Below are 17658 nucleotides of genomic sequence, written 5' to 3' on the forward strand. Positions count from 1 at the left end.
AAACAACCAAACAATGAACAGCCAAGACACAGGGCACATGACAGGGTTTAAATACATGAACTTAACAAGGCTAGAAACAAGGGACAGGTGTGGAAAATCAAACGAGGGGCAGAGAAAATGAAACTACGAAATGGAACTAAAATACACAAGACAGGGAACAAATGGAACATGGAAGCTGGGAGGGACTAACCGTGACATCTACATCAAACTGCAGATGAAGTTGAAAATGTAATTAGGAAATTCCCAAATACCACTCTAGTGGCATAGATGGAGTCACATATGAAACCCTGAAAACCACAAGGCAATATTCTGCTCAAATATTGGCATCTATATTTAATACCTATCTGCTTAATGGAAAAGTACCTTCTTCATGGAAGGGAGCACTTAGTCATAGAATACCAAAAAAAGATTTGTCTACGTGGAGAGACATTTATCTCCTTCCATCTGTATATAAGGTTTTTTATGAATTTTTGTTTTATAGGATATTTCCATGGCTTGTTGACACTGGGTTTTTGTCAGATAAACAAAAGTTCTATATTTAGCATCGAGGTGTGAATTAACGTCTTTCGTTTAAGGACAGGCATGATTTTTTAAATGTGAATTTTTTCGATATGCCTTTGGACCATTGCATCAAAGTGTTGATAAATCCCTAAGCTCTATATGGACATAGTGAAATATGTGTATCAATGTTCAGTTATTTATGTGAAGAATCCCACTAAACCTGTACCTTTGGAAGTGGCAATCAAAACTGGATGCCCATAGAGTGCTATTAATTTCCTCTTTGCAATCGTGGCTTGTGGCCATGATAGCAACACATATCGCATATGTACTGGATCACTGCAAACTTAGTCCTGAGTGTTATAACTCTAAAGTTGAAGTCTTGACAGGAATTGCAAATACTCTGACTGTTTCTAATCTGTGCTTCAAAAGAGAGGTTTCATTTGGGAAATATGTGCTTTTGATTTATTCTTTGAAAAGTCATGTACTAGCAAATTAATGAAATATCAACTACTGCCAAATTAAGTACTGCCAATGAAAATTTAGGAAGTAAATGTCAGTTTATTGTGCTAGTCTTGAATGTTCACATGCTTGCATTGTGTGACCTTTGTTTAGGAGGATTGCATAAGTCACAGGCCACCATAGTTGACAAAATATTGTTATATCTCAGCCATTACAGAAAGTTTGCATATCAGGAAAAGATACTGCTTTCGCTATCCTTGAAATCTCACATATCTAATGAACTAAGGTTACTGTATATCACTGCACATATTGCTACAATTTACTTGAATATGGAATCAAATAAAGTAACAAAGTGTGTCTGAAATACAGAATGCATGGCCGCTTTCAGGCTGGGAAATGAAGCCATTTGGCCACACTTGCCATTAAGCCCAGAGTCTGCATTAAAATAGCCACTAGAACCAAACAGGAGCACTCTGGCATGCCTCCTCACCCAGCTTGCCCAAAACAAGCAAAAGAAAAGCAAAGAAAAGAAAACAAAAAAAGCCCTGCTCCACTACACAGAAATCATAAAGTGGCTATGCTTGCTTATAAGCACAGTATGCAGCTTTAGTTACCGACACCAGCTGCAAGATGAAAGGTGGATGTTTTATGAGGTTCTGTTTTTGCTCTGGTTTTTAGAATAGTCAACTACGAGTCAGGCAAAGTGGGAGTCAAGGCCCGGTCTCTATGGAGATTGGAACCTCTACGGATCAGGTGCATCTCTCACCTCACACTGACTAATTAGTTTTTTCACTGAATGTTTCAGTGAAAAAAAAAAGACAAGTGCTTTTTTCAGTTAGATTTTAGCGTTTGTATGTTTTGCTCACAATTTGAGTTGTTTACATGAAATGTTCCCCACTGCTAATTTTATCTTTAAGAAGCTTCTCCATGTATTTTCACTACAGTCATTGCAGCTTCTGTTAGTTGATACTGTGTTTATGAGGTAATATGTGTGTCAATGTGTGTGTGTGTGTGTGTGTGTGTGTGTGTGTGTGCATTCTGCAGTTGGTGTGGCAGTCACATCCGCTGGGGGCAGCCGTTCCGTCTACGCCATCTCACCACTGGCCAGTACCTGGCCCTGTCTGATGACTCAGGCCTACTTCTGCAGGACAGAGAGCAGTCGGACACGGCCTCCACCGCCTTCTGCTTCCGTGCCTCCAAGGTCACTGTCTGCTCCACCTCAGCTGGGATGACGTGGCCATGCTGGGCGGGTCCTGGCCGGGCCCATGCTGGCCATGTGTTTGGGCTGTTGAGGGATTCTAGATACCCAGAAGCAGTGATGCTTCTCTGAAGCTTTTTTGACAACACAATCTATAATGCTGGTACTATGGAAGTTATTGCACAGAGCTTTAGGAGAGGTAAATGCAAGCCTTTGGCAGTCTGTTCCAGTCAGGCCTTAAAGCCTTTCATCTGCTACCTTGGCTGAAGTATGACAAGGAGATGTCAGGCAGGTTAATCAAAGCAAACCCACAAGCATCATGATTCCATCTGCTCTGATTCTTAGTCTTGATTATACTGGCTCTTAATGGGTCTTTCAAGCTTAAACTAATTAATGGAGTGTAATCTTTACTCACCTGGAGGCTGTCCAACAGATTCTTACTGTGTGTCATTTGTTAGCCAATTATTGTTCTCTTGCTGCATTCACGCTTCATTGAAAAAAAATTGTGTCTTGGTAATGATTCAGCAATGCTGCCTCCGGATATCCTGTGGGCTTCTTACAAGCAACTCTCAATTTCTCTCTTCCTCTCTGTTTCTCGCTGTCTCGGTGTCCCTCCTGCGTTCTCTGTGGGGGTTCTGGTAATCATGAGTCATCTTGGAGAGGGAGGTCAGCCTATCTGCAATCCTTGACTGGGCTTGCTCTAAATCTGGCTGGATCTTTTTTTTCGAATGGCCTGACCATTCTAGGCTCCCTCTGCTCCTGCTGCTTGGCATAATTAAGCGTGCCATTGGGAGAATTCTGCATTTTTTGGGGAGCCTGTTCTGCTTCGTGATGCATGAGGACTCTCACAGTTTCGGGTGACAGTTTGGCTACATGCTCTTTGAGGGGTCTTCAACAATTGCTAGATTTTTTTTTTCTGGAAAAATAATAGCTGGGATGAAAATGTACAATATAATGACTGTGAGATAAGGATGACAGGTTGCCTCTCTCTGTCTGTGTATCACCAGCTAAGCCAGCTAAGCCTGTCATGTCAGTGTGGTGTGCGATGTCTACTTTGTCAACACCATGCCAAACCTGCTTAAATGTAGCAGTGTGAAATGGCATACAGATATGGGCTTTCAAAAACATCCAAACATACATCCAAGACATTCACACATCCAAACAATGAACAGCCAAGACAGAGGGCACACGACAGGGTTTATATACATGAACTTAACAAGGCTAGAAACAAGGGACAGGTGTGGAAAATCAAACGAGGGGCGGAGAAAACGAAACTATGGAATGCAACTAAAATACACAAGACAGGGAAAACATGGAAGCTGGGAGGGACTAACTGTGACATCTACATCAAAATCTACTGAAGATGAAGTTGAAAATGTAATTAGGCAATTCCCTAATAACAAGTCTAGTGGCATAGATAGAGTCACATACGAAACCCTGAAAACCACAAGGCAATATTCTGCTCAAATGTTGGCATCTATATTTAATACCTATCTGCTTAATGGAAAAGCACCTTATTCATGGAAGGGAGCACTTAGTCATAGAATACCAAAAAAAGATTTGTCTATGTGGAGAGACATTTATCTCCTTCCATCTGTATATAAGGTTTTTTATGAATTTTTGTTTTATAGGATATTTCCATGGCTTGTTGACACTGGGTTTTTGTCAGAAAAACAAAAGTTCTATATTTAGCATCGAGTTGTGAATTAACAATCATTAAGACAGGCATGATTTTTTAAAATGTGAATTTTTTATGTTCTGTGCTGGTCGAAGTTGTAGATGCGTCATGTGGAGTAGTTTGCAGACACTGGGACAGCCTCTGTGCTTTGTGTCTGCAAACAACAAGTCTGAATTACATGCTCCGAGACTGCTTGCATGTGAGGGGTGAAATTTGTCGTGTTAACATGTTTGGCAGGGGAAAGATGGCTGTTGCATTACTGTGGACTAGCGCTCTTGGTCCATCTATCCTGCAGGAGAAGCTGGAGCAGAGCCCCAGGCGGGACATAGAGGGCATGGGTGTGGCTGAGATCAAGTACGGCGACTCGCTCTGCTTCGTCCTGCACGTAGCTACGGGCCTATGGCTCTCCTACCAGGCACCTGACGTGAAGTCTGCCCGTCTGGGCTCCCTCAAGAGACGAGTGAGTCAATCCCCCACACGCTGTGGACAAACTAATTATCAGCCTTTGGACCATATTCTGTCCTGTAATTGCTCCAGTCCTTAAGTGCTATTAGCAGGGATGATCAGTGCAGAGTAATATAGCATGCTCTCTCTGTCTCTGCTTTGCCTAGACACTGGAGTCTGGATTTGGTTTTGTTAATCTGAATATGATTGAACCTCATAGCATATCTCTGTGTCTCTCTGTCTCCGTCTCTCCCTGTCTCTCTCTATCTCTTTCTTGTCTCAGGCCTACCTCCACGCAGAAGGGCACATGGACGATGGCTTCACCCTCCAGCGCTGTCAGCATGAGGAGTCACGCGCCGCCCGCATCATACGGAACACAACCAGACTCTTCAGCCGCTTCATCAGGTACGGCCACCTCCACAGGCAGACACACAGTGTCCTAAATAGAACGCTAATGTCCTTTTTACCTATATATTCATGTATTCCTACATTTGATCACAAACAAAGACCTTACTAGCTGGCAGCATATTGGCAGCATATTCTAGAAGTGCGTTACTTCGCTACAGCACTAAAGATTGTAGCTCAGTGCTATAGTGAAGTAACGCACGTCTAGTCCACCAAAATCCTGAATTGCTGAATTTCCTTTTTGTAAAAATGTCTTGGCCAACTCCAAAAATGCATTATGAACTGTCAGAAGTTTTAATGAATAAAGATTCTAGTCATTCATGCTATGAATGCATTTTTACAGCCCAGATATTAGTCACATTACTGACAGATCTTTATTTAATTATCTAGATACATTAGTAGATCTCCCTCAACTGGGTTTAATGGCCATTAAATTGCTGCAAGTGTAATACTGAATCATTTTAGTCTTGTTTCCTCACTCTGTGTATGTGTGTGTGTGTGAGTGTGTGTGGGTGTGTGTGTGTGTGTGTGTGTGTGTGTGTGCGTGCACGTGTGTGTGTGTGTGTGTGTGTGTGTGGTTGGGTTTGGGTACATCTGTATTTACCTGTGTATTTTTGTGAATCTTTTTGTGTCCTTGTGTTTGTGTGTGTGTCTGTGTGCTTGTTCACCCATGCTTTATTTAGTCCAAAGAGGAATATCAGGCAGTGTGACCTCTGAACTCAAACACTCCCTTTACACTTATCTTAGAGTCTCCAGATACCAAACAACAAAACCATATCCTCACATCTGGCTTTTCATTCTTACATCCATCAGACCTGCAACCCCCCCCCCCCCCCCCAACACACACAGTAGTCCTTTGATTTGATCTCTTTTCCATGGATGAACATGGTGGAGTTTATAAAGTGGCACCCAAGTTTGTTTTATTATTATAACACAGCAAATACTTTTGTGCTATTCCATAATGAACAGCTAGTACACTACAGACTAAAGCCAGTGGATGCAAATTCACCCTGGGAAGCTTTCATTACTGTAGATAAACCATTATATAGTTTAAATCAACAGAAACAGTTGTCAATAATGTGCCTCTGCTGGTTGTTTTCATATTTAATATCAAGAGCATTATTCTCTCACTTTTAATTTTAGTAAATTTAAGACATATTAGGTGTGGGGTGTTTTATAGTCAGTTCATGCTGGTGCTTGGCCCCTCCCACCACTGTGTGGAGATCACAGCTCAGCTCTCCTCTCAGGGATCTGGACGGGCTAACTGGGAAGAACCGCATGGCTGTGCTGCTCCCCATCCAGGAAGTTCTCCAGACACTCAAGGACCTCATCACCTACTTCCAGCTACCCGATGCTGAACTGGAGCATGAGGAGAAGCAGATTAAGCTTCGATCGCTCAAGAACCGGCAGAACCTCTTTAAACAGGAGGTGGGCTTCTTCAGCAGCTCCTCAGATACGCCCATCTATCTGACTTTCTCTCTGTTTTTTTCATGTTTATTTTCTTTTAAGGCAGTTCTATTATGTGGGCATTTAGGGCATTGAGGTGGCTGGTGGAAAATGCCAGAATGGATCTTTTTTTTTTTTTTTTTTTTTTTTTTTCATATGCCACATTGTATTTCAGGGTATCTTCTCAACTGTCACCAGTTGATGCTGTCATCAGATATGTTGTCATCAGATATGTTAATGTTGTCATCAGAGGCTATCTTCTTTTATTCCGGCACTTGTCTGTTTCTGCGCTCAGACTGGAAAAAAAAAGCACTCCATATTGCTCCATGAATTTGAACCGTGATTGGTTCATCCCATCCATTTGAGCTCTTTTTAATGATTATTCACCAAACTATATCTTTCAGAGACACTTCACAGATAGTAAATTTAAGATAAATCCTGGCCAGTTTCTAAAATTACACTAATAGGGCAGTTATGATTTGCTACACTAATAGAATGGGTTGTATTAATGTTTTCTCTGAACCATATTCATTACCATATTATACCATATAATGAGTATTTATGAATCTCTCACCATTTAAATAACAATCGAGTGTGAAGTTTTCTCCTTTTTATTTTTCTTCAGCGTCGTTCTGCCATCCTTGATGCCATGTTGATCACCAGCATAAGGCTCACTGAAGAGCTGTAAATCATTTTTCGCAGATCCTGTATTCGCTCTATGCTCTGTGATTACAGACTCCTAGAGGGCCACAGCTCACCTCAGTGAGCAGTGCACTTTGGGTAAAAGGACACATGTGGCCAGTGTGACAGGGGAGGTCTCTCCCTCTCTCTCTCTCTCTCTCTTCCCTTCACCCCCAATCTCTGTCTGTCACTCTATGTCCTAGGGGATGCTGACGCTGGTGTCAGACTGCATCGATCGACTGAGCGTGTACAATAGCGCGGCACACTTCAGTGAGTGTGCGGGGGAGGAGGCAGGACTGGCCTGGAAGGACATTCTTCACCTTCTCTATGCGCTGCTGGGTGGGTCAGCCACATTCCCCATCCGGGTCGAGCCTGCACTGAATGCTAGAACCCCAGAATGCCTGTGCTTGTTACTCCAAGAGTGAAGCATATAAGATGTGTGCACGGGTGTGTATGTATGTATGAGCAGGTGCTTCATAGCACCTCACTCAATCATTATTGTCTCATAGGTAGGTACTGGCCAGTGGTGAGGTAGTGTAGATGGAACGGCTGCCCCCAGCGGATGTGACCACCACACCAACTGCAGAATACACACACACACACACACAGCACTCCTTTGATTAACCATCTAAATGGATTAGGAGTGGTTTTACTAGGTCATTAGCATTTTATCCACCTCTTGGCATGGTTTGCAGTCCACATTCCAGATCCTGCAGGATGACTGATTTATTTGTGATTTATCTGAGGTCTCTTTCACAGGGTTTTTCAGAATCCAGTAAACTCTTATGGGGAATCAAGTGGGGTTGTGGCTCTGAATATAAAATAGAACCTTGTTCTGTCTTAGATGCTTTTAATGTTTTAAATCTGAAAGGAATTACATTGTGGGGGTGGCAAAGCTGCAGAATCCAAAGAGTGAATCTGACAACCTCTTGTGATTAAATAGAAAATTATATGAAAAATAAAATGCTGCATGTTTGAATGTTGCATACATTATTGCATACAATTGAATGTGTAAACTAGGGTAAACTCTTTTGAGGCAATATTATCTGCTGAGGCTTTCATTTTTGAGGCACAGTTGCATTGATTTATTCACAGACATGCCATTAATACAGTGTAGCTGAATAGTAGCATAATGAATACATTTTTTTATCACTGAGATATTTTGTGGCATTAGCTGGCAAAAAAAGACATTTGAATGTAGGTTGTGTGTCAAAGACCTAATTATCCTTCGCATTCTAAAACACATTAGATCACCCACCTTCATGTTGCACTGCTTAGTGTTCACCATTCTAGGTTTTGTAGGAATTTTTCCCTGCATGGTATTGCATGATCTGTAATAGTCATAAAAATGCATGTTTGCGCACACGCACACACCTACCCAAACCTACCCACACACACCATTTTCACCCGCCAAGGTTCCTCCTCAGCACATGTTCTCTGAGGCCACGATAAAGCATACCATCCAGCCTCATCAATATCTGCAGTGGCTGCGGACATCGCCACCACCGCTGCCTCCGCCACCCCCCTTGCCCCCACTACCGTCCCCCACGGACATGCCGCACCTTCACCCAAAGACCCCCCTGCTCTGTTGCCGCAGTGCTAATCCCCGAGCCTCTGTGAGCTCTCTCTCAAACTGCAATCCACCTTAACCTCTCTAGAAGGTTTGTCCCTCCATGAGCTCTTTTTCTCCTGCCTTTGGCAAGAGCGGTAATCCATTAGCGGGCAGGGGAAGTCGACATGCCAGCCATGGCTCTGCTCCTGCCATCTCCCTCTGGCACATGCACCTACGCACATGCTCGCGTCCGTCCAGCTCACTCTCCGGGTTTAGGATGCATCTCCATCCCTCTGCCTGAGCTAGGTGACCCTGTCAGGTCGCTTGACATCAACATTGCCGCACCATCCCCCACCACCTCCATCTATAAAACACACTGCCATTAATATACATGAAGGTGGAGATGTCTGAATGTGATACCTCTTCTGCCCTAGAGAAGAGGAGTGACATTTAAAAATGTGCATGAACATATGGGCATGAACATATTTTTCGATAAGGTAATATGAGAGGTTGTTGTTGATGGAGTGATATAGGGTGTGGCGAATGGCTTGATTCTAATTTTTATTCATATTAATTTTTTAGCTGCTCTGATTCGAGGGAACAGGAACAATTGCACACAGTTCTCCCACAACCTGGACTGGTTGGTCAGTAAGCTGGAGAGACTGGAGTCATCCTCAGGTAGGGTCACCATTACTTAGCATTCATACACCATAATGATCAATGGAAAATAGGGCTGAGCACACTTCATGCCTGTCATTCCCGTTACACTGACAACTGATTTGCTTTGAAGTATGGCAGTACTACATCATCTCTTTGAAACTCATCGTGTGCCGCTTCTGTCCTTCCTGCTTCCCTTGCGCTTGGATCTAATGGGCAACTCTGCGCCTCAGGAATTCTCGAGGTCCTGCACTGCATCCTGATTGAGAGCCCGGAGGCGCTCAATATCATCCAGAGAGGGCACATCAAGTCCATCATCGCGCTGCTGTACAAACATGGTCGCAACCACAAGGTCAGTGCCCCTTCTCTGTTAGCAAGCGGCCCCGTTTTGAGGGGCTGACCAAATGCCATGGGAATGAGGTGGTGCGATTACCTCCACAAGGAAGTATAAGCGTGGCTGATTTCATTTGGTTTTAGTGGATTGAAAATAGAACCACAAAACCCTGACCCTAACCATCCTGTGTATTTACTGTCATGAGATCTTGATGGCAGGTTGTATAAGAGTGAGATTGGTGGAGGGGCTGTTGTCATTGTCAGGGTGGAACCATGATGAAAGTTTGCCTTTATTAATTACAGCTTCAACAGTATTGAAAAGCAATTTCATGGCAAATTTGTAAGTTTATTGAACAGAGAAACTCATGCAGTCTGTAGGGAAGTAAGATCATTTTCTGAATATGGAGAACTAATGAGACTCTCATCCCATCATCCCAAGACATATTTGAAGTGTACTTCAATATAAAAAGAAAACTCGATTTTTATAATTTTTTTGTGTATTGGTATTACTTAACATTTTCCTATTTTTTAAAGTGTTATAACTAAAACAGCTATAATATAATACAATTGAAACTTAGTTGTCAGAGTACCGCAGAGCAGGACGCACAGACTTCCTCGACGGTGTAAAACATTTATTAACATTAAACATATATGACAAAGGTGGCACTCACACATAACACGGAGGAGCCTTCCGTGACAGTACCCCCCTCCAAGGGGCGCAGCTCCCGAAGCGTCCTAATCCGGGACAACGAATCCCAGGCCGCTGGGCGCACACACAGACACCGCACAGCAATGCTCGGTGCCCACCCAACACAAGGCGGGCTAGGAACCACCTAGCAGGGAGACCTCTCTGCACGAGGGAGAAAGGCAGAGTCATTGCCTCTCTTGGGTCAGTCTGGTACGCTCCCTGTGACGTGATGTGCCTATAAACACCCAAGTGCAAACACTTGTGCCATTACCCTAACACATAAGGTGTTGTGCTGCAGCGCCTGCTAAACCCGCAGACGCTGGAAATGTGTCCTTGGCCCTAATGGACACGCTGGGTGCACGTCCGCCCTGGTTCTGAGCATGCCACTTCCTCTAACGGTCCTCCTTACACCTGCCACTCTAGGAGCACCCCAGAAGAACTTCCTCTCCAGGGCTTGGGGCGAACCCTTCCAGTTCTCCTGGTGAGTCTGCAGAAGCTTGATAGCCCTAGGCCACCCAAAAAAAATTTCCAGGGGGCATTCCTCTCTGCTTCCAGAGTTTCCACGAACGTCAGTCGTGGTACTCTCCCCAATCTCCCGGGATCCCGGCAGCAATCTGGGACGTGCGTAAGAACCTTCCACTAGGAAGTCTGTTTTTTGTCAAGGGAGTGGGCGTCCTGTGGTGGTTTGTCATTCTGTAACATAGTCGTTCTGAGTGCCACAGGGCAGGACGCACAGACTTCCTCAACGGTGCAAGACATTTATTAACATTAAACATATATGACAAAGGTGGCACTGACACATAACACTTATGGTAAACATGACTCTACACTTAACATTAAATTAATAACATATACACTTTAATACAGGACTACACAAACCAACGTTATGGCTACAGAGATAGACATTAAAACATACGTAACGACAATGACCAACAAGGATGCACACACTGACAGGGGTTTAAATAAACAGACAGACATTCAACATTAAACCCTGTGCAGGTGTGTGCAATCCTGGGGGGCGTGGTTACAACTGTACAAATGTGAATCCCCTGCACGCGGCGGGCCATGCCACGTGACTTGTGGGGGGAGGAGCCTTCTGTGACAACAATGGTATGCCATTACATTATATCTTGGCCTAAGAGAGAGAGAGAGAAAGAGCGAGAGATGTTTTAATATGTGCCTTTGGATTAAAAAATGTCTTTGATTTACTCTTATTCCGTTACCAGAAGAGAAGCAGTCTAATTGATTGCTCTCATACCCCTTTAAACCTATGCCTCTGACACAAACACACTCATTTGTGTAGTTTCCTCTATTTCTTCTGATCTAACACACAGTACAACAAATTTGAATTTGGGTCCTAGATGTTCAGCAAAAATCAGATGGACATGCAATACTTGACTGAAAATACTGCTTGGCAAATAAGAATACTGAAAGGAAGTGAGATACTTTTTGTTATTTCCTAGAGCAGCACATTTGATCTGGTTATACATAAATAGCATATTGAAGTAAGCAGCACAGCGAGAAAATAATAGAAACTTTTTAAGGTGCTGAGTTTGCAGTACCCTGCGCGAGTTTTGAGGGGCATGAGGCATTGTCAATATAAAGTAGCAACAATAATTCCCATTCTATCTGCTTGGCTGAACACGGCCCTTGCGACAACTGAATCTGGCTTTTCTCACATCTGATTCACACCTGAATCACACCAGAATTAGTTACACCTGAATCAGATACCCCAAGGCTGGGCAGAAGCTTGGAGCAGTGACACAATAGGGTTCACTAGACTGAAAGCAGTCTGATTTGATAAATTAATAAACTTATAAATTGCTTCCTCTAAGTGACATACTTGAATATTTATTTTGTCACCAAACTGAAGAGTACACTTTGGCAATAAATTACATATTGTCTGTCATTCTGCAAGATTCCCTTACTGACTTTCCATGTGGAAAAGCACACCAAAACAAGGACACATCCACTCTCACCTTAATGAATAATTTTGCCTTTTGTTTGTGCACAGATCCTCGATGTGCTCTGTTCTCTCTGTGTCTGCAATGGAGTAGCAGTAAGAGCCAATCAAAACCTCATCTGTGATCACTTGCTCCCAAAGAGAGACCTGTTACTCCAGACAAGACTGGTCAATGATGTCCAAAGGTAAAAATAGTTAGTTAATGGAGTGTCATTATTTGATTGTAAGTGTGTGATCTCATTATATCATTTATATGCAATGTTATATGCAAGCTATGGTGGACTCCATCATCATGTGTACAAAATTGCTTATAAGTTGGTTTATATATTGCTGTGTTAATTATAATAATATATTTTGAGCTACATATTAAATAGCATTTCTTTTCCACTGGCTCTAGAAATTACTAATTTTAAATTTACAGTTATAGCATTTAATATTCAATGTTATATATCCGAATTTTTATATTTCCCCCATCTCAACTGCAGTATGAGACCCAACATCTTTCTGGGCGTTAGGGAAAGTTCTGCTCAGTATAAGAAGTGGTACTTTGAACTGATGATCGACCAGGTGGAGCACTTTGTGACCAGCGAGCCCTCTCACCTGCGGGTGGGGTGGGCCTCCACCAAAGGCTATGCCCCCTACCCCGGTGGTGGAGAAGGCTGGGGGGGCAATGGGGTTGGGGATGACCTCTATTCCTACGGCTTCGATGGACTTCACTTGTGGTCAGGTCTGTTTTGAAGAAGAACAAAAACACTTTTATTATGAGCTATGGATATATTTGCAAATTCATAATTTTAACAATCATCCTTAGTGTTGAATGAATACCTACAGTGATCATTAGATGAAAGCTGTTAATTCAGCACTGGGGTTTTTGCAGTGTTTGGTCTTATCACCCTTCTAACACCTTTTTAGAATCTTCTCTATTAGTAGACAATAGAAACACTACAATTGCTAATCTAAGCAAGAATGGTGTGAATGTCAGGTGGTGGTCTAAGGCAGACAAAACTTTGTGTCTGTGCTGCAGGGAGGATCCCTCGACGCGTGGCCTCGGTGAACCAGCACATACTCACATCAGACGACGTGGTCAGCTGCTGCCTAGACCTGACTGCCCCCAGCATTTCCTTCAGGATTAATGGGCAGCCTGTGCAGGGCATGTTCGAGAGCTTCAACACGGACGGCCTCTTCTTCCCCGTGGTCAGCTTCTCAGCCGGGGTCAGGTATGCTCCACCACCTGCCCTCGCCCCCCTGCTACATGCACACAGGTGATAGGGTGGGTGAGTACTTTTTTTTGAGGTTGCTAAGGAAACATTCATGCGTAAGAAAACATTAAGCTCTTCTGGTCTGATTGATTCCTTAGCTTGTGCCATTGCCCCTAGGCATACCCGAAAAACTACAGGGGGTGCCCATAGCATCGGCCGGCAGTGTCACTTAATGAGCGTGCCCCTCAGGGGAGCTCACTGTTGTGGAATCCAGGTGCACACGTGCACACAGGCCTCCTGGCCTGCCCGGTTTCACTAAGAGCAAGTCGGTTTAGAGGAACAATGTCATTCTAGATGCCTTAGTTTATTTCCTCACCCTTGGTCCTGACTCCAGTAAATCAAAAATTGCAGAGAGGATAAAAAGAAAGGAACAAAGAAGAGATGACTTATTACAGGGCTAGTCTCTCTATGGTGCATTGAGAACACATTTTGATCTTTGATTGTGTCCAGAGCTTCCTTTTATCAGTGTGACCTAAGATCTGTCTCTGCTCTGATTGAAGTCTCCAATTAAACAAAATAAAAAGGATGTGTATCAGTATCTTGTGCTTCACTGATGCACACTGTGCGCAGGGCAGACTGTTCTCTACGCATTTGAGACAAGGTCAAACTGAATGACACAGCTGTTCTGCTCGGCAGGGTGCGCTTCCTCCTGGGTGGTCGTCACGGAGAATTCAAGTTCTTGCCGCCGTCAGGCTATGCCCCATGTTACGAGGCTCTTCTGCCCAAGGAGAAGATGCGTGTGGAGCCTGTGAAGGAGTACAAGAGGGACATGGACGGAGTGAGGGACCTGCTGGGCACCACACAGTTCCTTTCACAGGCGTCATTCATACCCACACCCGTGGACACCTCTCAGGTGACACATGAGATGACCCATTATGCTACACATACACACATGCATATGGGAACACACATCTGTCATCTGATCTGGCAGATGTGTGGATGTTCAGGGGCTTAATTTGGTGCTATCAGAAGTCGCTGGGCTCTTTTATTCATACATTGGTGAACATTGCTCAAATGAGTGCACAAACACACACTCGCACACACACATTCGTGTACACATGCACAGGCAAACATATTGTTTCCTACTCATCTCGTGGAAACTAACATGTAAAAATTTTGAAAGGTTTCAGATGTCACTTCCACATGCTTCATCTTAGTGAATGTTTTGTGTTTTAATCTTTCTACATTAGGAATAAACTCTCCTCTGTGTGGAATAGAAATACATTGGTTTCAGAAAGCATTCAGACCACCTTACTTGTTACTGTTTTGTTTTGATTTTTTATTTGATTTTGAATGGATACAATTGCCTATATTACCTATCAATCTATACTTAAGCCCCCATAATCACAAAATGAAACATTTTAGAGAGTTTTAAAATGATTTAAAAATCAAAAACATAAATCTCTTCAGACCATTTTCGGTAGCACTCCAACTCACTTGAACTTCATCTATTGTAACTTCAAGTGACTGAACATACTGTAATTTAAAAGGCACACACCTGGGTCTATAAAGGCTGACAATTTACATTGCACTGGTCAGGACAACAAGCCATGAAGTACCCATGGTGGTCCGACGCACACGGCCGGCGCGTTTTCCTTCGATGTTTCGCGATTTAAAAATAAATAAATAAATAAATAAATAAATTAATTAATTAATTAATTAAAAATTATATATATATATATATATATATATATATATATATATATATATATATATATATATAATTTTTTTAATATATATATTTTTTTATATATACAAATATAAAAGACATATATATATTTGCAATAAGATAGCATACAAACATGGTTCAAACATTTCCTGAATCCATGCAACAAGCCCTTTAAATTTCGACAATAGTAAGAATGACGAGCTATGAGAGGTTAGATATAGCGGGTAGACTAGAGGTGTAGCTACGTCATCTGCCCTCACTGTGTGATTCGCGTGTTCGTATGTCACTCAGAACTTATCCATTTCGCTGTGTGTGATTCATGAATTGTGTGTCAATCTGTGTGAAACTAACCAATCAGCAGTCAATAAATCACTACGGCATTACCCTTAACGGCGGAAACGTTTCTTTCCTAGTTCAATTGACATCGAGCTAGCCAGCTAGCTAAAATATTGTGCAACAAGTGTACAGCTGCTGAAGTTGCAGCGATTTTGGAAAGTAGTGACGAAGCTCACGGAGATTTAGAAGCCTGAGGATTTGATTCCTTTGATCAGGAATAATACAAATATAAAAGACATCACAAAATTTAAAGAGAAATAAATAAATGACTCCAAGCAACCCCCATTTTTATGTGCCCCAGATTGTCATGCCTCCTCACCTGGAGAAAGTGTGTGACAGGACATCGATGGATAAATTAATATTTTTTGACACTATCGCTAGGTTACAATAGTTGATTTACATAGCTCGCAAGCTAATGCTTCTGTGCAAAATTGATGAAATTGATTTCAATGAAATTGAAACATTTGTCATGACACATGTTTAAGAAAAGTAAAAATTTTGTTTACTTTGTTAAAGTTGTGCTTACTGTTTTAGTTTTTTATTTACTTTGTTAAAGTTTCTTTTTTTTAGTATATATATATATATATATATATATATATATATATATATATATATATATATATATATATATGCGCACACATATGTATGCTACTTTACCAAACCATTTACTTTACCATTTATGCTACTTTACCAAACACTGGTAAACTTATAAACACCAAAACAGTTGGTTCCCATGAGTAAAGGTGTGTTTTCACATGAAATATGATGCATTTCTAAAAATTGGACCTCATGTTTTCAGCTTTATGCCCATATAATTTCTTCTGATGCGAAATGACTCATTTTGGGAAGAGGACCCTTGGTCAGGGAGGTTAGAGCTTCAAATGTTCTGTGAGAGAACCTATCAAATGGACCATCTCTGCCCACTCTACAACACATAAATAAGAGTGGCAAAAAGGATGCCACTGAGAGAAAAAGCATATGACAACCCCCCCAAAGCAAAGAGATGGCAGTATCATGCTATTGGGTGGCATGGACAAATACAGGAACCTTCTTGAAGAAAAGCTTCTCAAGAGCACACGCAAACTCAGATTGGAGCAAAAGTTCTCCTTTCAAAACAACAATGACCTGAAGCATACAGTCAAAACAGTGGCTTCAGGATAAATCTCTAAATGCCCTTGAGTGGCCCTGCAAAACCCAGACTTAAAGCCTGTTGAACATTTGTGCATCTGCAATGAAGAATGGGATAAACTGCCCAAGTTCACGTGTGGAAAGTTTGTAGAGAGGTATTCATATAAGATTCATGAAAGGCTTGAAGCTGTAATTGCTACCAAAAGGTCTTTACAAAGTATTGAATAAAGGGACTGAATACTTCTCTGAATAAGGTGTATGGTTTTCATAAAAAAAAAAAAAATTAAAATTAAAATCTCTCTAAAACATCTTTTCACTTTGTCATGGGCGATTAAGTATAGATTGATGGGTAAAAATGGCAATTACAGCCATTCAAAGTCAAATCCACAACACAGTAAAGGGTATAATAAGAGGTCTGGATACTTTTTGAATCAACTAGAGAAATGCCTGTAAGGTAAAAAGCTAGCAGGTGAAGAACTTGATGAATGGATAGAGTGGAAAAATGAATCAATAAATCAACAGCAGTCAGAACACAAAATTTAAAGAGAAATAAATAAATGACTCCAAGCAACCCCCATTTTTCTGTGCCCCAGATTGTCATGCCTCCTCACCTGGAGAAAGTGCGTGACAGACTGGCTGAAAACATCCACGAGCTCTGGGCCATGAACAAGATCGAAATGGGCTGGTCTTACGGCAAGGTACCACCCCCCCAGCCTGGAACTAATTCAGCGTACTGACAACATGTGGTCCATACCATTTTAACACATAGCCATGCATTTTAGTTCTGACCACATCATACACATACACAAGACACACTCACTTAAGGTACCCATAGTACCTCACATACGAAATGAGACCTTTAGTTATTATATGACAGAGGAAACATTTTGATCTTAATTTTTAACTTAGTCATCATATATGTGTAGGAAAAGTCTGTTCAGTGCATCATTGTGCTTTCTCTTTTATAATTTGCTGTTCAAATAAAACAGAGGGTAAGTGAATTAATCATTTTGATCCCATAGCTTCATTGTGCTATTGAAAAACACCATTTCAGCTTCCATACGTAGATTAGTCAATTCAGTCATTATTTCAGCCATGTAGTTTTGTTTTTTTTCTGATCTTTCAAATGTAATTGGTTTTCTTGAAACTAAAGGGCTTAGTAGACGACAGCATGCATTTAATGTAAAAATGTAAAAGGTATCAATGTTGCTGTACTTGCTGTTTTCACACTTTTTGTTGGGACTGTGTAAGCAATCCTTTC

At 41.9% G+C, this 17658-nt stretch overlaps 1 protein-coding gene across 1 annotated transcript in view; it reads left to right on the forward strand.

Moving 5' to 3' along the window:
* The window catches only part of LOC113571324 (ryanodine receptor 3), a 145620-nt gene that overhangs the window by 57320 nt on the left and 70642 nt on the right, over window positions 1-17658 (forward strand). Inside the window, 13 exon segments of the mRNA XM_035532477.1 lie at window positions 1639-1713; window positions 2005-2161; window positions 4132-4296; window positions 4564-4685; window positions 5933-6113; window positions 7016-7151; window positions 8947-9042; window positions 9255-9373; window positions 12057-12190; window positions 12491-12732; window positions 13030-13222; window positions 13901-14117; window positions 16991-17095. Of these exon segments, the coding sequence (XP_035388370.1) occupies window positions 1639-1713; window positions 2005-2161; window positions 4132-4296; window positions 4564-4685; window positions 5933-6113; window positions 7016-7151; window positions 8947-9042; window positions 9255-9373; window positions 12057-12190; window positions 12491-12732; window positions 13030-13222; window positions 13901-14117; window positions 16991-17095 (1942 nt within the window).

This window comes from Electrophorus electricus, chromosome 13, assembly GCF_013358815.1.
Source record: "Electrophorus electricus isolate fEleEle1 chromosome 13, fEleEle1.pri, whole genome shotgun sequence".
NCBI lineage: Eukaryota > Metazoa > Chordata > Actinopteri > Gymnotiformes > Gymnotidae > Electrophorus > Electrophorus electricus.